The 14,170-nt window shown below is 38.5% G+C and overlaps 1 protein-coding gene across 6 annotated transcripts in view; it reads left to right on the top strand.

The window, feature by feature from the left end:
* SORBS2 (sorbin and SH3 domain containing 2) overlaps positions 1-14,170 on the top strand; it is a 277,647-nt gene that overhangs the window by 217,214 nt on the left and 46,263 nt on the right. For 2 of the 6 annotated variants that reach the window (XM_014592382.2, XM_027776585.1), the window contains exons 16-19: positions 68-124; positions 5,410-5,459; positions 6,499-6,686; positions 13,421-13,509. In XM_014592382.2, coding sequence (XP_014447868.1) covers positions 68-124; positions 5,410-5,459; positions 6,499-6,686; positions 13,421-13,509 — 384 coding nt within the window. Of the gene's footprint in view, positions 1-67; positions 125-5,409; positions 5,460-6,498; positions 6,687-8,897; positions 10,482-13,420; positions 13,510-14,170 lie in introns of all 6 variants that reach the window. The other 4 variants (XM_027776586.1, XM_006160464.3, XM_027776584.1 and 1 more) reach the window with 3 other exon arrangements.

The raw sequence follows: 14,170 nt of genomic DNA, 5'->3' as shown, positions 1-14,170 counted from the left end.
CCTGCTGCTATTGATTCTCCTCCATTCCATCTCTACACTTCTGCTTATGTGGTACGTCTACACTCAGCCTCCTAAAAAGGCTCTGGACTATGTTCAAGATCATTCTTCTGGTGTTTCCAATGAGGTAAAAACAAATTATTCTCTCTTTTTCAGAGTTCTCCCTTGGGGGATGTTACTGGGATTCTGGGCATCCATGTTTTACAATTCACTGCCAAATCTAAGCTATTTTTGAAAACCTATTTTTGCATCATGGTGTTGTGTCCAATATCACTCCCCGGACTTTACCTCCACCAAAGTGGTTGGCTGTTTTTGAGCTCTAGGGTGGATAATCAGCCCAACAATAATTTTCAGTTAGGCCATTCAGTACAGTCATGATGTTTAGCAGAGTGAAAATCAAACATTAAAAATACTAATCTTGGGACAAGCAGTTTGCGTAATGGCTATGTCACTAGACTCCCACATAGTCGACCGCGGTTTGAGTCCCGGACTCGGTGGCTTAAACTCACGCCAGGCGCGTGTGCGTGCTTGTCCAAGATCCCGAGAGGAGAATGGAGGAGAAGGGATTGCGGCGTGGCCATCCCCCTTGGGGGGTGATTTCTCGCTTTCTGTCTCTCTGTCTCTCTCTGTCTGGTGAGCGCACGCACCCTATAGCAAAAAAACACCTCTCCAAAAAAAAAAAAAAGAAGAAAAGAAAAGAAAATATTAGTCTTGGGACCAGCAGTTAGCATAATGGCTATTTCGTTGGACTCCCATGCAGTTGACTGCAGTTCGAGTCCCGGACCCGGTGGCTTAAACTCACACCGGACATGTGTGTGTGCGTGCCCAAGATCCTGTCTCTCTGTCTCTCTCTGTCTTTCTGGCAAGCACACACACCCTATAGCAAAAACCTCTCCAAATATATATACATTAGTCTTAGTGCATATATTAACCACTCTCTTATAGTGAGTGAAATAGTATGACAAGGCTTCTCGGAGACATTTCAACATCATGCTTAGAGGTGTGGATTAAAAGTATCGAGGCTTAAATAATCAGATGCCTATGTCTCATGCATGAAGGGATTTCAAAAAGTTGTATAAAATATCATTAAAATATGAGTTTATTAGTCTCCAAAAATCTTGAAACCCTTGAATAATCTTTTATAATACATAGCTCCATAAACTTTTTAAGAAATTTCTTTATTTCTTCATAAACATATATTAAATTTGTATAGATGTTAAGTATATATAAATACTTATTAAATATAATAGCTATTTCTACAGAACCCCCACGATTCACCCTAGTCCCAGTAGTCATACATGTGTACACAAGCGTGCTCGAGACTGGTCCTAGGGCAGGAACCCAGGATCTTTCCCATGTGAGTCCAGTTGAGTTATCACTGTACCATTGCTTGGTCCCTCATGAACTTTCTGAAGACTCTTCATATTTTTTTAAATTTTCTTGTATTCCTTCATCTTCCTAAATACTTAGAAATTACGAATTTTTTTCATCACTCAGGAGGAGGGCTGACATAGCTACAGCGGTGTGCACTGCTGTGACACTGTGCTCCACAGGCTGAGACTACATGGAAACCTGGATTCAGTTCCTGGTCCCACCTAAAGGCCACCTGCAGTGGTGTGTGCCTGCAATCCCAGCTATTTGGGGAGGACAAAGCAAAAGGATCATGAGCTTAAGGCTGGCCTGGGCCAAATAGCAAGACCCTATTAAGAGAAGAATGGGGCATGTGGATGTGTAGTCCCACATGGGGATGTGGGGAGGAGCAAGACATGGGGAGGCCCTATCTTAAAAAAAAAAAAGAGTAGGCTGAGTCTGAGAAATACCTAGCAGGTGTGTCACAACTTCCTGGTTATACCTTTGATAGACATTATAATCCTTTTCAGCACTATAATCCAGGAAACCACTCTTACGGATCATCACTGACTGTGATAAAATGCACTTGAAACCTCTATTTAAGAATGCTTATGATAGCCAGCTGATAAAAACTTTGTGCCAGGCAACTTGAATTTTTATATGAATTAAGCAAAGAGCATATGACAAAAGCAGAAATAATACAGAATCAAAAGCTTTTTACTCTGTTCTCTGCAAAGAAAAACAAAAAATTATCTCATAACACAGATAGATGACACAAGCAAAAAATGACCTAGTTTTGCTAACCATCAGCCAAATAAAAACCTCCTTGAGGCAACTCTTAGAAGCAGTGAGGCAGGGAACAAAGTGAATAAATTGGTTTTCACATTGGTTGCTCTGTGGCCTTAAGTAAACAAAATAACAAATTTTTTTCTGAAAAATCTTACTTTGAGTAAATATGTGAACCTAGAAAGCAAAATCAATAGAACACTTTGCTGTAGAAGGTATTACTGACACCTGGTGGTAACCACTGGAATTGCAGGCATAAAATCTGCAGAAAATACTCAAGTTTCTAGAGCTTCATTTTGCAATTTCAAATTATTTCCTCTGGGGAAAGCATCAGAGTGCATGCTAAAACAGGGAAGTGATCAAAATACTTATACATTAAGTAAAAAGAAAATAGAGTAATCAAGAACATTCTGGGTTGTTGAACTCAGACATTTCCATAGGTTTATGTTCTGTAGCCAGGCAAATATCAAATAAAACAACCTATTCTATCTGCGTGTTATGTTACCTTGACATCTGAAGAAAGGGTATCATTCCAATATATGAACAACCCAAGAATTTATTGTGAAATTCAATTTATTGTGACAATTCTGGGATGTTTTTAAGGTAATTGGCTCACTGAAAACTGAAATGGATTTCAGAGAGCACCATTTTCACCTAGCCCATTTTTCAGTTAAGAAAAGTAGAGTGAAGCAATTTTAAAAAGTAGGTCCAAATCATATGGGAAGATGATGGCAAATAAGTAAATAAATAAAAGATCTCTTAATGTTCACTTTATTCCCTTTATACCATACTTTTTAGTATTTCCAGGCATGTATTTAGAGCATAGATGTTTTTCAAGCATTATTTACTTCATACTATTCCTTGTTAAGTATTGAGTTTCTGGGAAATAAGTTTAAATAATTAAAGTTAACAGTAATTCTTGGACACAAAAATAATAGACAGAGAGAGACAGAGAGACAGAAAGCGAGAAATCACCCCCCAGGGGGGATGGTCACGCCGCAATCCCTTCTCCATTCTCCTCTCGGGATCTTGGGCACGCACGCACACGTGCCCGGCGTGAGTTTTAAGCCACCGGGTCCGGGATGCGAACCGCGGTGGACTATGTGGGAGTCCAGCGATATAGCCATTACGCTAACTGCTTGTTCCCAATTCTTAGAATGTTTTTAAGGTGCCAGGTCTGGGACTCGAACCTCATTTGGCCATGTGGTAGTCCAACACCTTAACCACTATGTCACCTGCTGGCCCTTGGCTGATGTTTTCAAACTTTCACCTAGATAAACATTCTCAAACTGGAATTTGAGAACATTCTTAGAATGTGCTTTTCCTGTTTAAGGGGTGGAGACTATCCTTGCACAGAAAGAGGTTTTTGTTTGTTTCTGGCAAGATTCTATTCTTACTCAGTAAGATAAAATTAAGTGAAGATTCTAGTTAGTAGAAGCAATTTTTAGAGTTACGTGTGAGGGGGGGCTAATCTACAAAAAGACTTGCAAAATTATATACTAATGTTTTAACTGATTAATTGGTGCTGTTTTGCCAATGCATAGAAATTAGAGTTACAGAAATGGTGAATAAAGTGAGATCTAATTTCCACTAAGTAGATTTTTGTGGGTTTTTTGTTTGTTTGTTTGTTTTAGTTGTCAGTGGGAGCGTGCACTCTACAGAGAGAGAGAAAAATCACATTCTAATGGGGCATGGTCATGCTGCAATCCTTTATCTTTCACTCTATCAGGATTTTGAGCAAGCTGCGAGGGCTGGGATTTGAACACCACAGTCATCCTTGTGAGATCTGACTTTCTATACACAGCACTTAATCACTGTGCTATGGGGCCAGCCCACTAAGTTTTAATATTTTGGTAAAATGTTACTGTGTGATATAAACTTAAGATACAACGTGGCAAATCTTGACTTTGTGGCTAGCTGAAATTTTTTTTTTAGTTTTCTTTTTTTTTTTTTATTTGATTGGTTTTCGTTTTTGGGGTTGTTTTGTTTTGCTTTGTCATAGGGTGCTTGCTCTCACCAAAGAGAGACAGTGAGGGGAAAGTGAAAAATCCTCTCCCAGAGCGATGGCCACACCACAATCCCTTCTCCTCCATTTTCCTCTCTCTTCCTGGGATTTTGGGCACACTTTCACACACCCCGGCATGATTTTTAAAGTGCCAAATCTGGGACTCGAACTTCATTTGGCCATGTGGTAGTCCCACACCTTAACCACTATGTCACCTGCTGGCCCTTGCCTGATGTTTTCAAACTTTCTTGTAGATGAACATTCTCAAACTGGAATTTGAATTTCAGTTCTTCATCAAACCAAAGCATATATATATAGTTTTGGCTTTGCATAGGGAAATGTACACATATATATTTGTACACATTGTAGACATTATACAACAACCATTTTTATATCACAGTGTCACCTCAAATATCTATTACTTGGGGGCTTAATACTGATCTACTCCTGTTTTTCAGATATTTCAGTAACTATCTCAGTAGGTGGTTTAGAAAATGAAAAATTTGTTATCTATTATTTTAGCTTAATGTCTTTTTCAATGTATTGTTTAGAATGAAGGAAAATGTCTAAGTTCACTTTTTAAAAAAATGATAATATTTTGGTTCACTAGGCCATTTATTTTAAGCTAAATCCAAGTTTACCTAATTTGGAAGATAAAACTCTGTACTTGATTGAAGTACCAGGTGGTTTAATTTGAAATCAAACTCAGTAAGTTTTGTTAAAATGTCATGTTTATGTTGACAAATGAAAAAGATCTCAACTTCTACTTATATTTTGTATATTAAAAATAATGTCTGACAGCAGCAACAACAAAGTTACCAAGGTTTATGGTTTATAAGGATTGAAGAATGGCTTCAAATATTTTTTAAACATCCAACTTTTCTTTTTATGTAGAAAATATTCACAATTAATGGGCAAAATGCTGTTCATGCTAATGGTATAGAATAATTTTAGCTTTGTATTAAGTCTTCCTGAGGAAATGGCATTGATTCTCCCCACCACATCCCTGCACTGATGAAATACTTGCGAATAATTTGAGTTGCACAGAAAAATGGAAAACAGTATATCAGAAGAGAAGGTAGATAAGAAAAAGTAGAAATGAGGTTACATAATTTCTATTTGAGAAAAGACATTTTTGTAATCATCATAAGTGGTACTTTCGATCTCTATTTCTAGAATGTTCTTTTTAGGGTACTGAACTCGGTGATGTCTGACAAATGACATTTTGCCATAGTAAAAATATTTATGGAACTCTTACTCTACTTTCACAGGCCTCTGTGTATCAGTCCTCTATAGACAGAAGCCTGGAAAGACCCACAAGGTAAGCAGCTCATTACATCATCCAGCCTGAATATTCTATTCCAGTGCTTTCCTTTTAGTAATCTTATCAATAAAATGTTCATGAGGATTGGGACCAGCAGTTAGCATAATGGCTATGTCACTGGATTCCCAGTAGTCGAACGCAATTCGCGTCCCGGACCTGGCGGCTTAAACTCACGCCGGCCGTGTGTGTGTGCATGCCCAAGATCCCAAAAGGAAAATGGAGGAGAGGGGATTGCAGCGTGGTCATCCCCCCTGGGGGGTGATTTCTCACTTTCTGTTTCTCTGTCTCTCTCTGTCTGTCTGGCGAGCACATGTGCCCTATAGCAAAAACCTCTTCAAAAAAAAAAAAAAGTTCATGAGGATTAAGTGTCCTTCATTTCAGTGCCATGCCTCATGATGTTGTTTTGTTTCTGCATTTTATGATTATATTCATACATTTATAAAAATTAAGTGGAATAATTCTGGATTCCTTTACAGCCTGAGAAATCCTTATCTCCACTTTATCTAGTTTGCTTTCTTTAAGATGGGGATTATAAAGAACTAATTCAATGTCATTAGATGATACTTAATGATAACGTATTTTAAATTTTGTAAATTAAAGTGTTATGTGCTTCAGTGTTTTTAAGTATACTCTGACCATACAAACCAGAAATGCTTTTCCTACCAGTAAGTGAGGGCTTATGGTACAGCAGACATTCTAAGTACATAAACGTAGTCAAACTTAAGCCCACTCTGTGAGCTAAATACTTTCCTTTGTACTTTATCAGTTTGGGAATTTGCAATTCCAAATTGCTTCCTCTGTGGTAAGCATCCGTGTGTGTGTGTGTGTGTGTGTGTGTGTGTGTGTGTGTGTGTTAAAACAGGGGAGTGATCAAATTACTTATATATCAAAGTTAAAAGAAAATAGAGTAATCAGGGACATTCTGGATTATTGGCTTCAGTCATTTCTAGAAGCTCGTGTTCAGTAGCCAGGCATGTAATCTGAAGACTATCGAATAAAACAAGCAATTTCTCCTGCTGCCGATTCCATCTCGCAGTTCCGCCAGCATGTCCAGTGACTTTAGGAAACGGAGGAAGAGCGAGCCTGCAGTGGGTCCACCCAGGGGCTTGGGGGATCAAAGTGCAAGCAGGACCAGCCCAGGGCGGGCGGACCTCCCAGGATCAAGCACCACCCTTACGAAGTCTTTCATTAGTTCTTCTCCTTCATCCCCATCAAGAGCGAAAGGTAAGCCATAGTGAACCGACACGTCATTTACCGGTAGAGGGGTTAGCCTAGAGTGTCATGCCAGAACTAGCCGGTGTCGGCCATATGCGTTACTTTTACCTACAGTGTCTTGAACAAATTACAGTTTCCGAACAACAGCTTCCTTCCTACTCAGACTGACACAAACTGAAAGGACTCCGACTCTCATCCGTGCATGCTTTTTCCCCCGAATATATATATTTTAAACAAAACCAAAAAAATTAAATAATTTAATGTCAGGCTATTAGAAGATGACACAAACATTTACCTATAGTCAAGTTTCTATCATTACGACTAACAAATTAACCGAATTTATAGAATAGTCATTACACGCAGTGACAGAGGAAATGACTGCCTAAAACATATATTGGTTTTTGGTTTTTAATTATTCAGTTCTAGCTTTTAAAACATGTCCAACCTAATAACGTTATTTCTTTGATCGTTGGCTCTGAGTTTTCATCAGCCTTCTTGTACACAATAGAATACCCAAAGTCTGCCGTGTCACACAGTGGTCAATTCACAACAGTCCATAGTAAGCACGAACTGGCTTCAGGCCATAATTATAAAATTTAGAAATCACCAAGTCATTTATCCAGGTGGCCCATCTCCTATTGGTAAATATAGTGAGTGAAGTGTTGAAAGGAAGCAAGTCACTCTTCGAGGTCTCTGGAAGGCACTTAGTCTTGAGGACATTACTGTCTTGAGGACAGGAATATTTCTGGGAGAGAGAATGAGGGCTGAACTGGCACCCATGGGATCAAGGGCTAGGCCAAATTTGCATCCCCACCATCTCCTCCATCCTGTTGGTTGAAACAGAAGAGAAAGGTATTTTGAAATATGTTAAGAAGATAAGCTCTAACAGAATTTTCCATAAAATAGGGCAGATTCAGCTACATGCATCAAATTAGGAACCAAAAGAATGTCCACAGGGAAAGTGGTAGCTGAGTCATGTGAAAAAGAGAGACTAGTCTTGATGATTGAACCCTGGGTGACTGAGAGGCCTACCCCTTCTAAGGCCTACTAAATTTGTGAGTAGTAACTGGATGGTTTAGAGCGAGTGAGCCCCATGCATTATACCTAGCCTTTGATTGACAGAGGTTCCTTTATCAGACTCTACTCATTTATGCAAATATCTTAAGGAAATAAGCAGGTTATAAAATGCCATTGACTTCTTATGCTTGGATACTACACACATATCAAAAGGAGTCTGATGCATTTAGAGATTTGTTTTATCACAGGAAGTATTGAATCAATTTCCTTTCCCAAACATTTTAAATATACTTAATGAATTTATCCACTTGCGAAGATTTGGGCAAAATTGTAAGATGTGAGTTGTAAACAGAGATATTTCCCCCAGTAGTTTTTATTTCCAAAGAAAATGTCCCATTAGATCTAATTTGTTCTCTTGTTTTCTAGTTAACTCAGCAAAGCAAAAGAAATATTTTCAGAGCTACTCCAAATTCAGGTCAAGTTTAGTTCTTAGCACATAATGCATTTGCTCCTACTGAAAGTTTTACATTATATCCAGTTGTCCTTATGTAAACAAGATCCTTATGAGGTTGAAGATAGGACAATTAAAGAGATAAATTGGTTTGAAGAGGCCCTCATTTTTTTTCTTAAAATATTAGCAACAATCGTTCACAGCATTTTAATTTTGTAACTTGAGAAAATACTTTGGCTTATATCTTTTTCTATCCAATGTCCATGAAAACTTATTTGATACAGTTGTAGGGATATCGTTATAAATTCCTCTTTACCTACTTAGTGTTCTAAGTCAAATTCTGACCCTATTATGTTGGTTAAATCTGTAACTCTTTTAGCAATAACTGTTAAACCTTTGAATTACTACCATATCGTGCTGCTAGCTTATGAGGTATTATTGTGTTTTGGCAGAAGGGTGTCCAAGCTATCTAACAGAAATGCCACATTAGCTGCACCTGTGACTCGCTACCCATGGTCTGATTAACTCTAATGTCTACAAAGCAACAGTTATTGAAAAAGTATTATTCTGCTTTGTGACTTTTTCTCTAAAGTTGAAGCTACATGTGTTAACCGTCAGTATTTAGATGAAACCACACTAACAACTTTTCCTTTGCTGTGCTATCTAATGCTTACTGACCTGTTCTCCTTTCTTTGTGAACGTTTTAACTTCTCCAAATGTCTCTCTTCTGCCACGCTGCTCTGGATTAAAAGGTGGGGATGATAGCAAAGTGTGCCCATCCCTTTGCAGTTACTCAGGGCTCAACGGCAACCCCTCCCATGAGTTAGATTACTGTAGCCCTTATAGACAACACTTGGACGTCCCACGGGACTCACAGAGAGCCATTACTTTCAAAAATGGCTGGCAAATGGCCCGGCAAAATGCAGAGATCTGGAGCAGTACTGAAGAAACAGTCTCCCCCAAAATCAAATCCCGTAGCTGTGATGATCTGCTCAATGATGACTGTGATAGCCTCCCTGACCAGAAAACCAAGTCAGAAAGCATGGGCTCTCTGTTGTGTGAAGAGGATGCGAAAGAGAGCTGCCCCATCGGGTGGGCTTCCCCCTACATCCAGGAAGTTCGTGGCAATGGCAGATCCAGACTCAGACACAGGTCAGCCCACAATGCCCCTGGCTTCCTAAAAATGTACAAGAAAATGCACCGCATTAACCGCAAGGATTTGATGAATTCAGAAGTGATTTGCTCCGTGAAGTCAAGAATTCTGCAATACGAAAAGGAGCAACAACACAAGGGCCTATTCCAGGGATGGAGCCAGTCCTCCACAGAGGAGGTGCCCAGGGACATGGTCCCCACCCGCATTTCTGAGTTTGAAAAGTTGATCCAGAAGTCAAAATCCATGCCCAATTTAGGGGATGAAATGTTATCTCCTATGACCCTGGAACCGCAACAAAATGGCTTATGTCCCAAGAGGCGATTTTCCATCGAGTCTTTGTTGGAGGAAGAAAATCAAAGTAGACACCCGTCTCAGGTACAACGAAGCTACCAATCTAAGGCCCTGGTGCCAATTCACATCGAAGTCACCAGTGAGGAGCACCCGAGAACTCACGTGGAATTTTCTGATAGTGACCAAGACGGAGTCGTGTCTGACCACAGTGACTACATTCACGTAGAGGGGTCGTCCTTCTGCAGCGAAAGTGATTTCGATCACTTTTCCTTCACATCTTCCGAAAGTTTTTATGGATCCAGCCACCACCACCATCATCATCACCACCACCACCACCGGCACCTCATCAGTTCCTGCAAAGGCAGATGCCCGGCCTCTTATACTCGATTTACCACAATGTTAAAACATGAGAGAGCTAGGCATGAAAATACAGAAGAGCCTCGGAGACAAGAATTGGACCCTGGCCTTTCTAAACTTGCATTTCTAGTCAGTCCTGTGCCTTTCCGGAGGAAAAAAAATTCAACTCCCAAAAAACACACTGAAAAGGCAAAATGTAAGACATCTGTATTTGAGGCTCTGGATTCTGCCCTTAAAGACATCTGTGATCAAATTAAAGCTGAAAAGAGAAGGGGAAGTTTGCCAGACAACAGTATCTTGCACCGTCTTATCAGTGAGCTGCTGCCAGATATTCCTGAAAGGAATTCATCACTCAAAGCTCTAAAAAGGAGTCCCATGCACCAGCCTTTCCACCCACTGCCTCAAGATGGTGCTATTCATTGTCCCTTGTACCAGAATGATTGTGGGAGAATGCCTCACAGTGCCTCGTTCCAAGATATGGACACGACCAACAACAACTACCACCAAGACCATGACAGTGCTCTGGGGCCCCAAGGTGGACAAACTTTTCTTTCTTTTTCTTTGTGGTTCATATACTCACCCTCCAGCTCTTTCATTTTCCATACACCCATCTCATAATTCCTGAGCTGTGAGACCACCTGGCATCATTACGTGTTGAGAAGCAAGTACTTGTTGTGTAAACGTGAATATTTTTCATTTGCCCATTTGATATTTGGACTTGATGTATGGCTTAAAGTGATCATCAATTCACAAAAATTAACTCGTTCAAAAGCAAAAGGGAAAAACACTTGGAGCCTAATGTTAGAGTTGAAACAACTGTTATGTGGAGACAACAAATTAAACAATTTTCCAAATTAAAAAGAATATTGCAAAACAGAAACTGCTATTGAATAGTATCCTTGAGAACTTTTCATTGTAAAATGAATCAAAATCAATAGTTTTAATAATTAGCCTTTTATTATTAAAAACTTTATAGTCTTTCACTCAACAAATAATTTGCTCACATTCTATATAGAAAATACTAGACCAAAACACTCAGGAAGCAAAATGAAAATATGTGATTAGAAATTGATGGATATTTGAAGAAATTAGAATTTGTTTAATAACTTTCTCCACTGAAAGGACAAAATGGGGATGAAATTTTTGTGAAATGTGCCTTTAAGCTGTATATATGAAAGTCTCATTTCTATCACTCAGTGTGCTCATTTTCTTTTAGTTCCATTACTTAATTTGCTTATTTTCTGTTTCTGCTAAAACAATCTTATACTGAAATTTAAATTAGACTACTCAACTTAAATTACACTCCACTCCTTTTCATAGATAACTTCAAAGTGGCAATACGAGGAGAAATAGCAACACATAAATACAGGGTCATTATTTTGAGGTTCCTATACCTTAAAAGCACATGCTGTTTTAATATTTGTATCACATTCATTTCATTAATCCTTAAAGTGCACCTGTTTACTATATAAATTTTAAGAAGCTGAAGTGAACGTTCCAGGCTAAAACATGGATCATCAACAGAGAATCTTCTACCCACCATACACTTTACATGTGTTATCTAGTTAAACTAACATAAACCTATGGAATGGGCATTATTGTCAGCAATGTTTTACAACTGAAGAAACTGAAGCCCAGAGAGGGCAAGAAATTTGCCCAAGGCCACGCAGATAGTAGGTATCAGAAAGGTGTTTCAAGCCCCTAATAATTCACAATTTGTAGTATAAAATATAATCTCTATAGACGAAAAAAAGACATAATTCAAATTTCATGTTAGTGTGATTTATATGATTCAAGTGTTCGTTATAATTGCACAAATTTTCTTATTTTATTAGCATTGATTTTTATATCATTATACTGTACAACATGCTTTAAAACCAACAAATTTGAATTTTTAAATTAACTACTACCACTGGAAATTTTTACTGATTGAGACAGGTCAGAATCTGATTTTTTTAATAAATTAGTTACCATTTCTAATCTGTCAATATTTCAATATAATCATCTCCCAATTTTATGTGTAGAGTACATTATTGAACATGATTTAAGAGGATTTAGAAATGTATTTAAAGGATATTTTGTTCTTAATAAGATATTTATTTTCTAATCATGTTTAGCCCAAGTGAAAAATAGTTTATATTCCATGGGTTAGTAAAAGTAACTTAAAATTATGATCATTTTGAGAACCCTGCAATCATAAAACTATATTAACTTAGAATTAAAGATAATTGCACATAATCCTCAAGCATGCATGAAAATAAATGATTAAGTTTTACCCAAAATGTTTGTTACCATGTTATCTTCTTCAACTTAAAGACTTTGGAATTCTTTAACACAGAGAGTGTTGGACTCACAGAGAGTCAGGTACTTATCCTTCTATGCCCTGAACTGATCCCCTTCCTGCTGTAGACAGGCTATCTTTCCTTACAGTCAAAGTAGTCAGAATCTTTAAGCAATCTTTTCTTTTAGTGTATCAGCAATTTAAATTCCTCCACAGACAGATAAACTAAGTTGTTTTTTTGTCGTTATTGTTGTTGTTGTTTTATGCTTCTTGTATTCCAAGATCACTACAATTCCTAAAGGGATAATATAATCAACAAATTTTGGCCAGGTTACACTAGTAAAATCGTGTAACAGAGACTACTAGGATACTTTTAACCTCTAGTTTTATCTCCACGTATAAGTCACATACCAGTAAGATAGAAGATACGATTGAGAAATACTTGCAATCATAATTTTGTAATGTAATTATTCATACTTTGCTTCAGGGTAAACAAAAACAATAACATTCCATAAGTAATTTGGCAACCAGTTTGATGTTTTCTAGTTTCTTAGAATAAATGTTTTCTGATAAGGTAGTTTATCAGCTGTGTAGAGGGAAGGCCAGAAATAAAGGGAATGTTGAGGGGAGAAACAGCTAGACAGACAGAGAGACAGAGGGAGAAAGAAGGGAGCAGACATGACATCGTCCTGCCTTCACCATACTGTCTTTGGTTTTATCTTTTTCTTTTTCATTACTACATTCTTCAATTGTTTCACAAAAATGTTTTTGTCTGTACCAATGATTGCTATTTTCAAATTCCCCATCCTTTATAGCTCTTATAATAGTAATTAAAAATTAGAGGCAAACAGAATAGAAATAGAATGTATTGAAACTTTGATATGAGAAATCCTTGTAACTATGAATTGTCTATACCTGGTACTGCAGTGTAAGTAATCAGCAAGGTAGCTATTACATTTAAATATATAATTATAATACTCCTGCAACCTTGGATATTTTTCCTATTTATGTGCTCTTATTTTTATGTTTTTTAGATCCCAATTTCATAATTACTGATGAGTTTCATTCCCATTTTTTCAATAATGATGTCTCTCCAAATTTGGGAGGGAGAAATGATTGCTACTAGGGAAAAGGCTGAGCAAATTTGCTTTTGAGTGGATACTTACCCTGACTGGCCCTCTCCTTTCCAATAGACCGGGACTCCCCTAGAAGTTACTCATCCACTTTGACTGACTTGGGGAGAAGTACGCCAAGGGAAAGAAGAGGAACTCCAGAAAAAGAGGTAGTGAGTGTATTGTCATGGTGGTCTTTTAAAGCAATATGTTTGACAAAGTACAAAATTGATTTCCAGAACTAATAAAGAACCCAGACTAAAACATGAGAAACTAGAATTCGTTTTCTCTGGAGCATGAGCATGGGACTTGAAGTGGGCAGCACTCTGACCCCAGCTCCAACTCTCCGCTAGTTGTGGTCCAGTAGGGCAAGGAGGTCTCTCCAGTCTTCCTAACCCCCGTGAATGTATCAAAAAGTCCTGAGTGGTGTCGCCTCGTGGAGGAAGGACGTTCCCCCTGAACAGTTTCCCCTGGTCTAGGAGAAAGTCTTCAGACAACCATGTTGCAAATTAATACAGATTCTACATAAACAACTTTTCCTGGCATACATTTTTTGGAGAAGATCCCTGAAAAAAAGCTTTTCCCAGCCCCATTCTGGGTGGCACTGCCCCTGGGAACTGCATACGCTTTGTCCATGGGCCTCAGCCTGAGCTGGCACTCTTGCTCAGTCTTAGAGCCATAAGGGTGTGATGGAAACTGAAAGCCGGTCTTGGACTGGCAGCCACTCCAGGTCAATCTTACAGGTGTCTGATGTACTCCAGTGCCCAAGAGTCCTGGTTTCCTGGTGTTTTCCAGCATCATAGGGACAGAGCAGAGGGTGAGAGGTGGATT

Source organism: Tupaia chinensis, unplaced genomic scaffold (genome assembly GCF_000334495.1).
Source record: "Tupaia chinensis unplaced genomic scaffold, TupChi_1.0 Scaffold000685_1, whole genome shotgun sequence".
NCBI classification, from domain to species: domain Eukaryota; kingdom Metazoa; phylum Chordata; class Mammalia; order Scandentia; family Tupaiidae; genus Tupaia; species Tupaia belangeri.
Note: the sequence above shows the minus strand (reverse complement) of the source record. Positions and strands in the feature narration are given on the sequence as shown.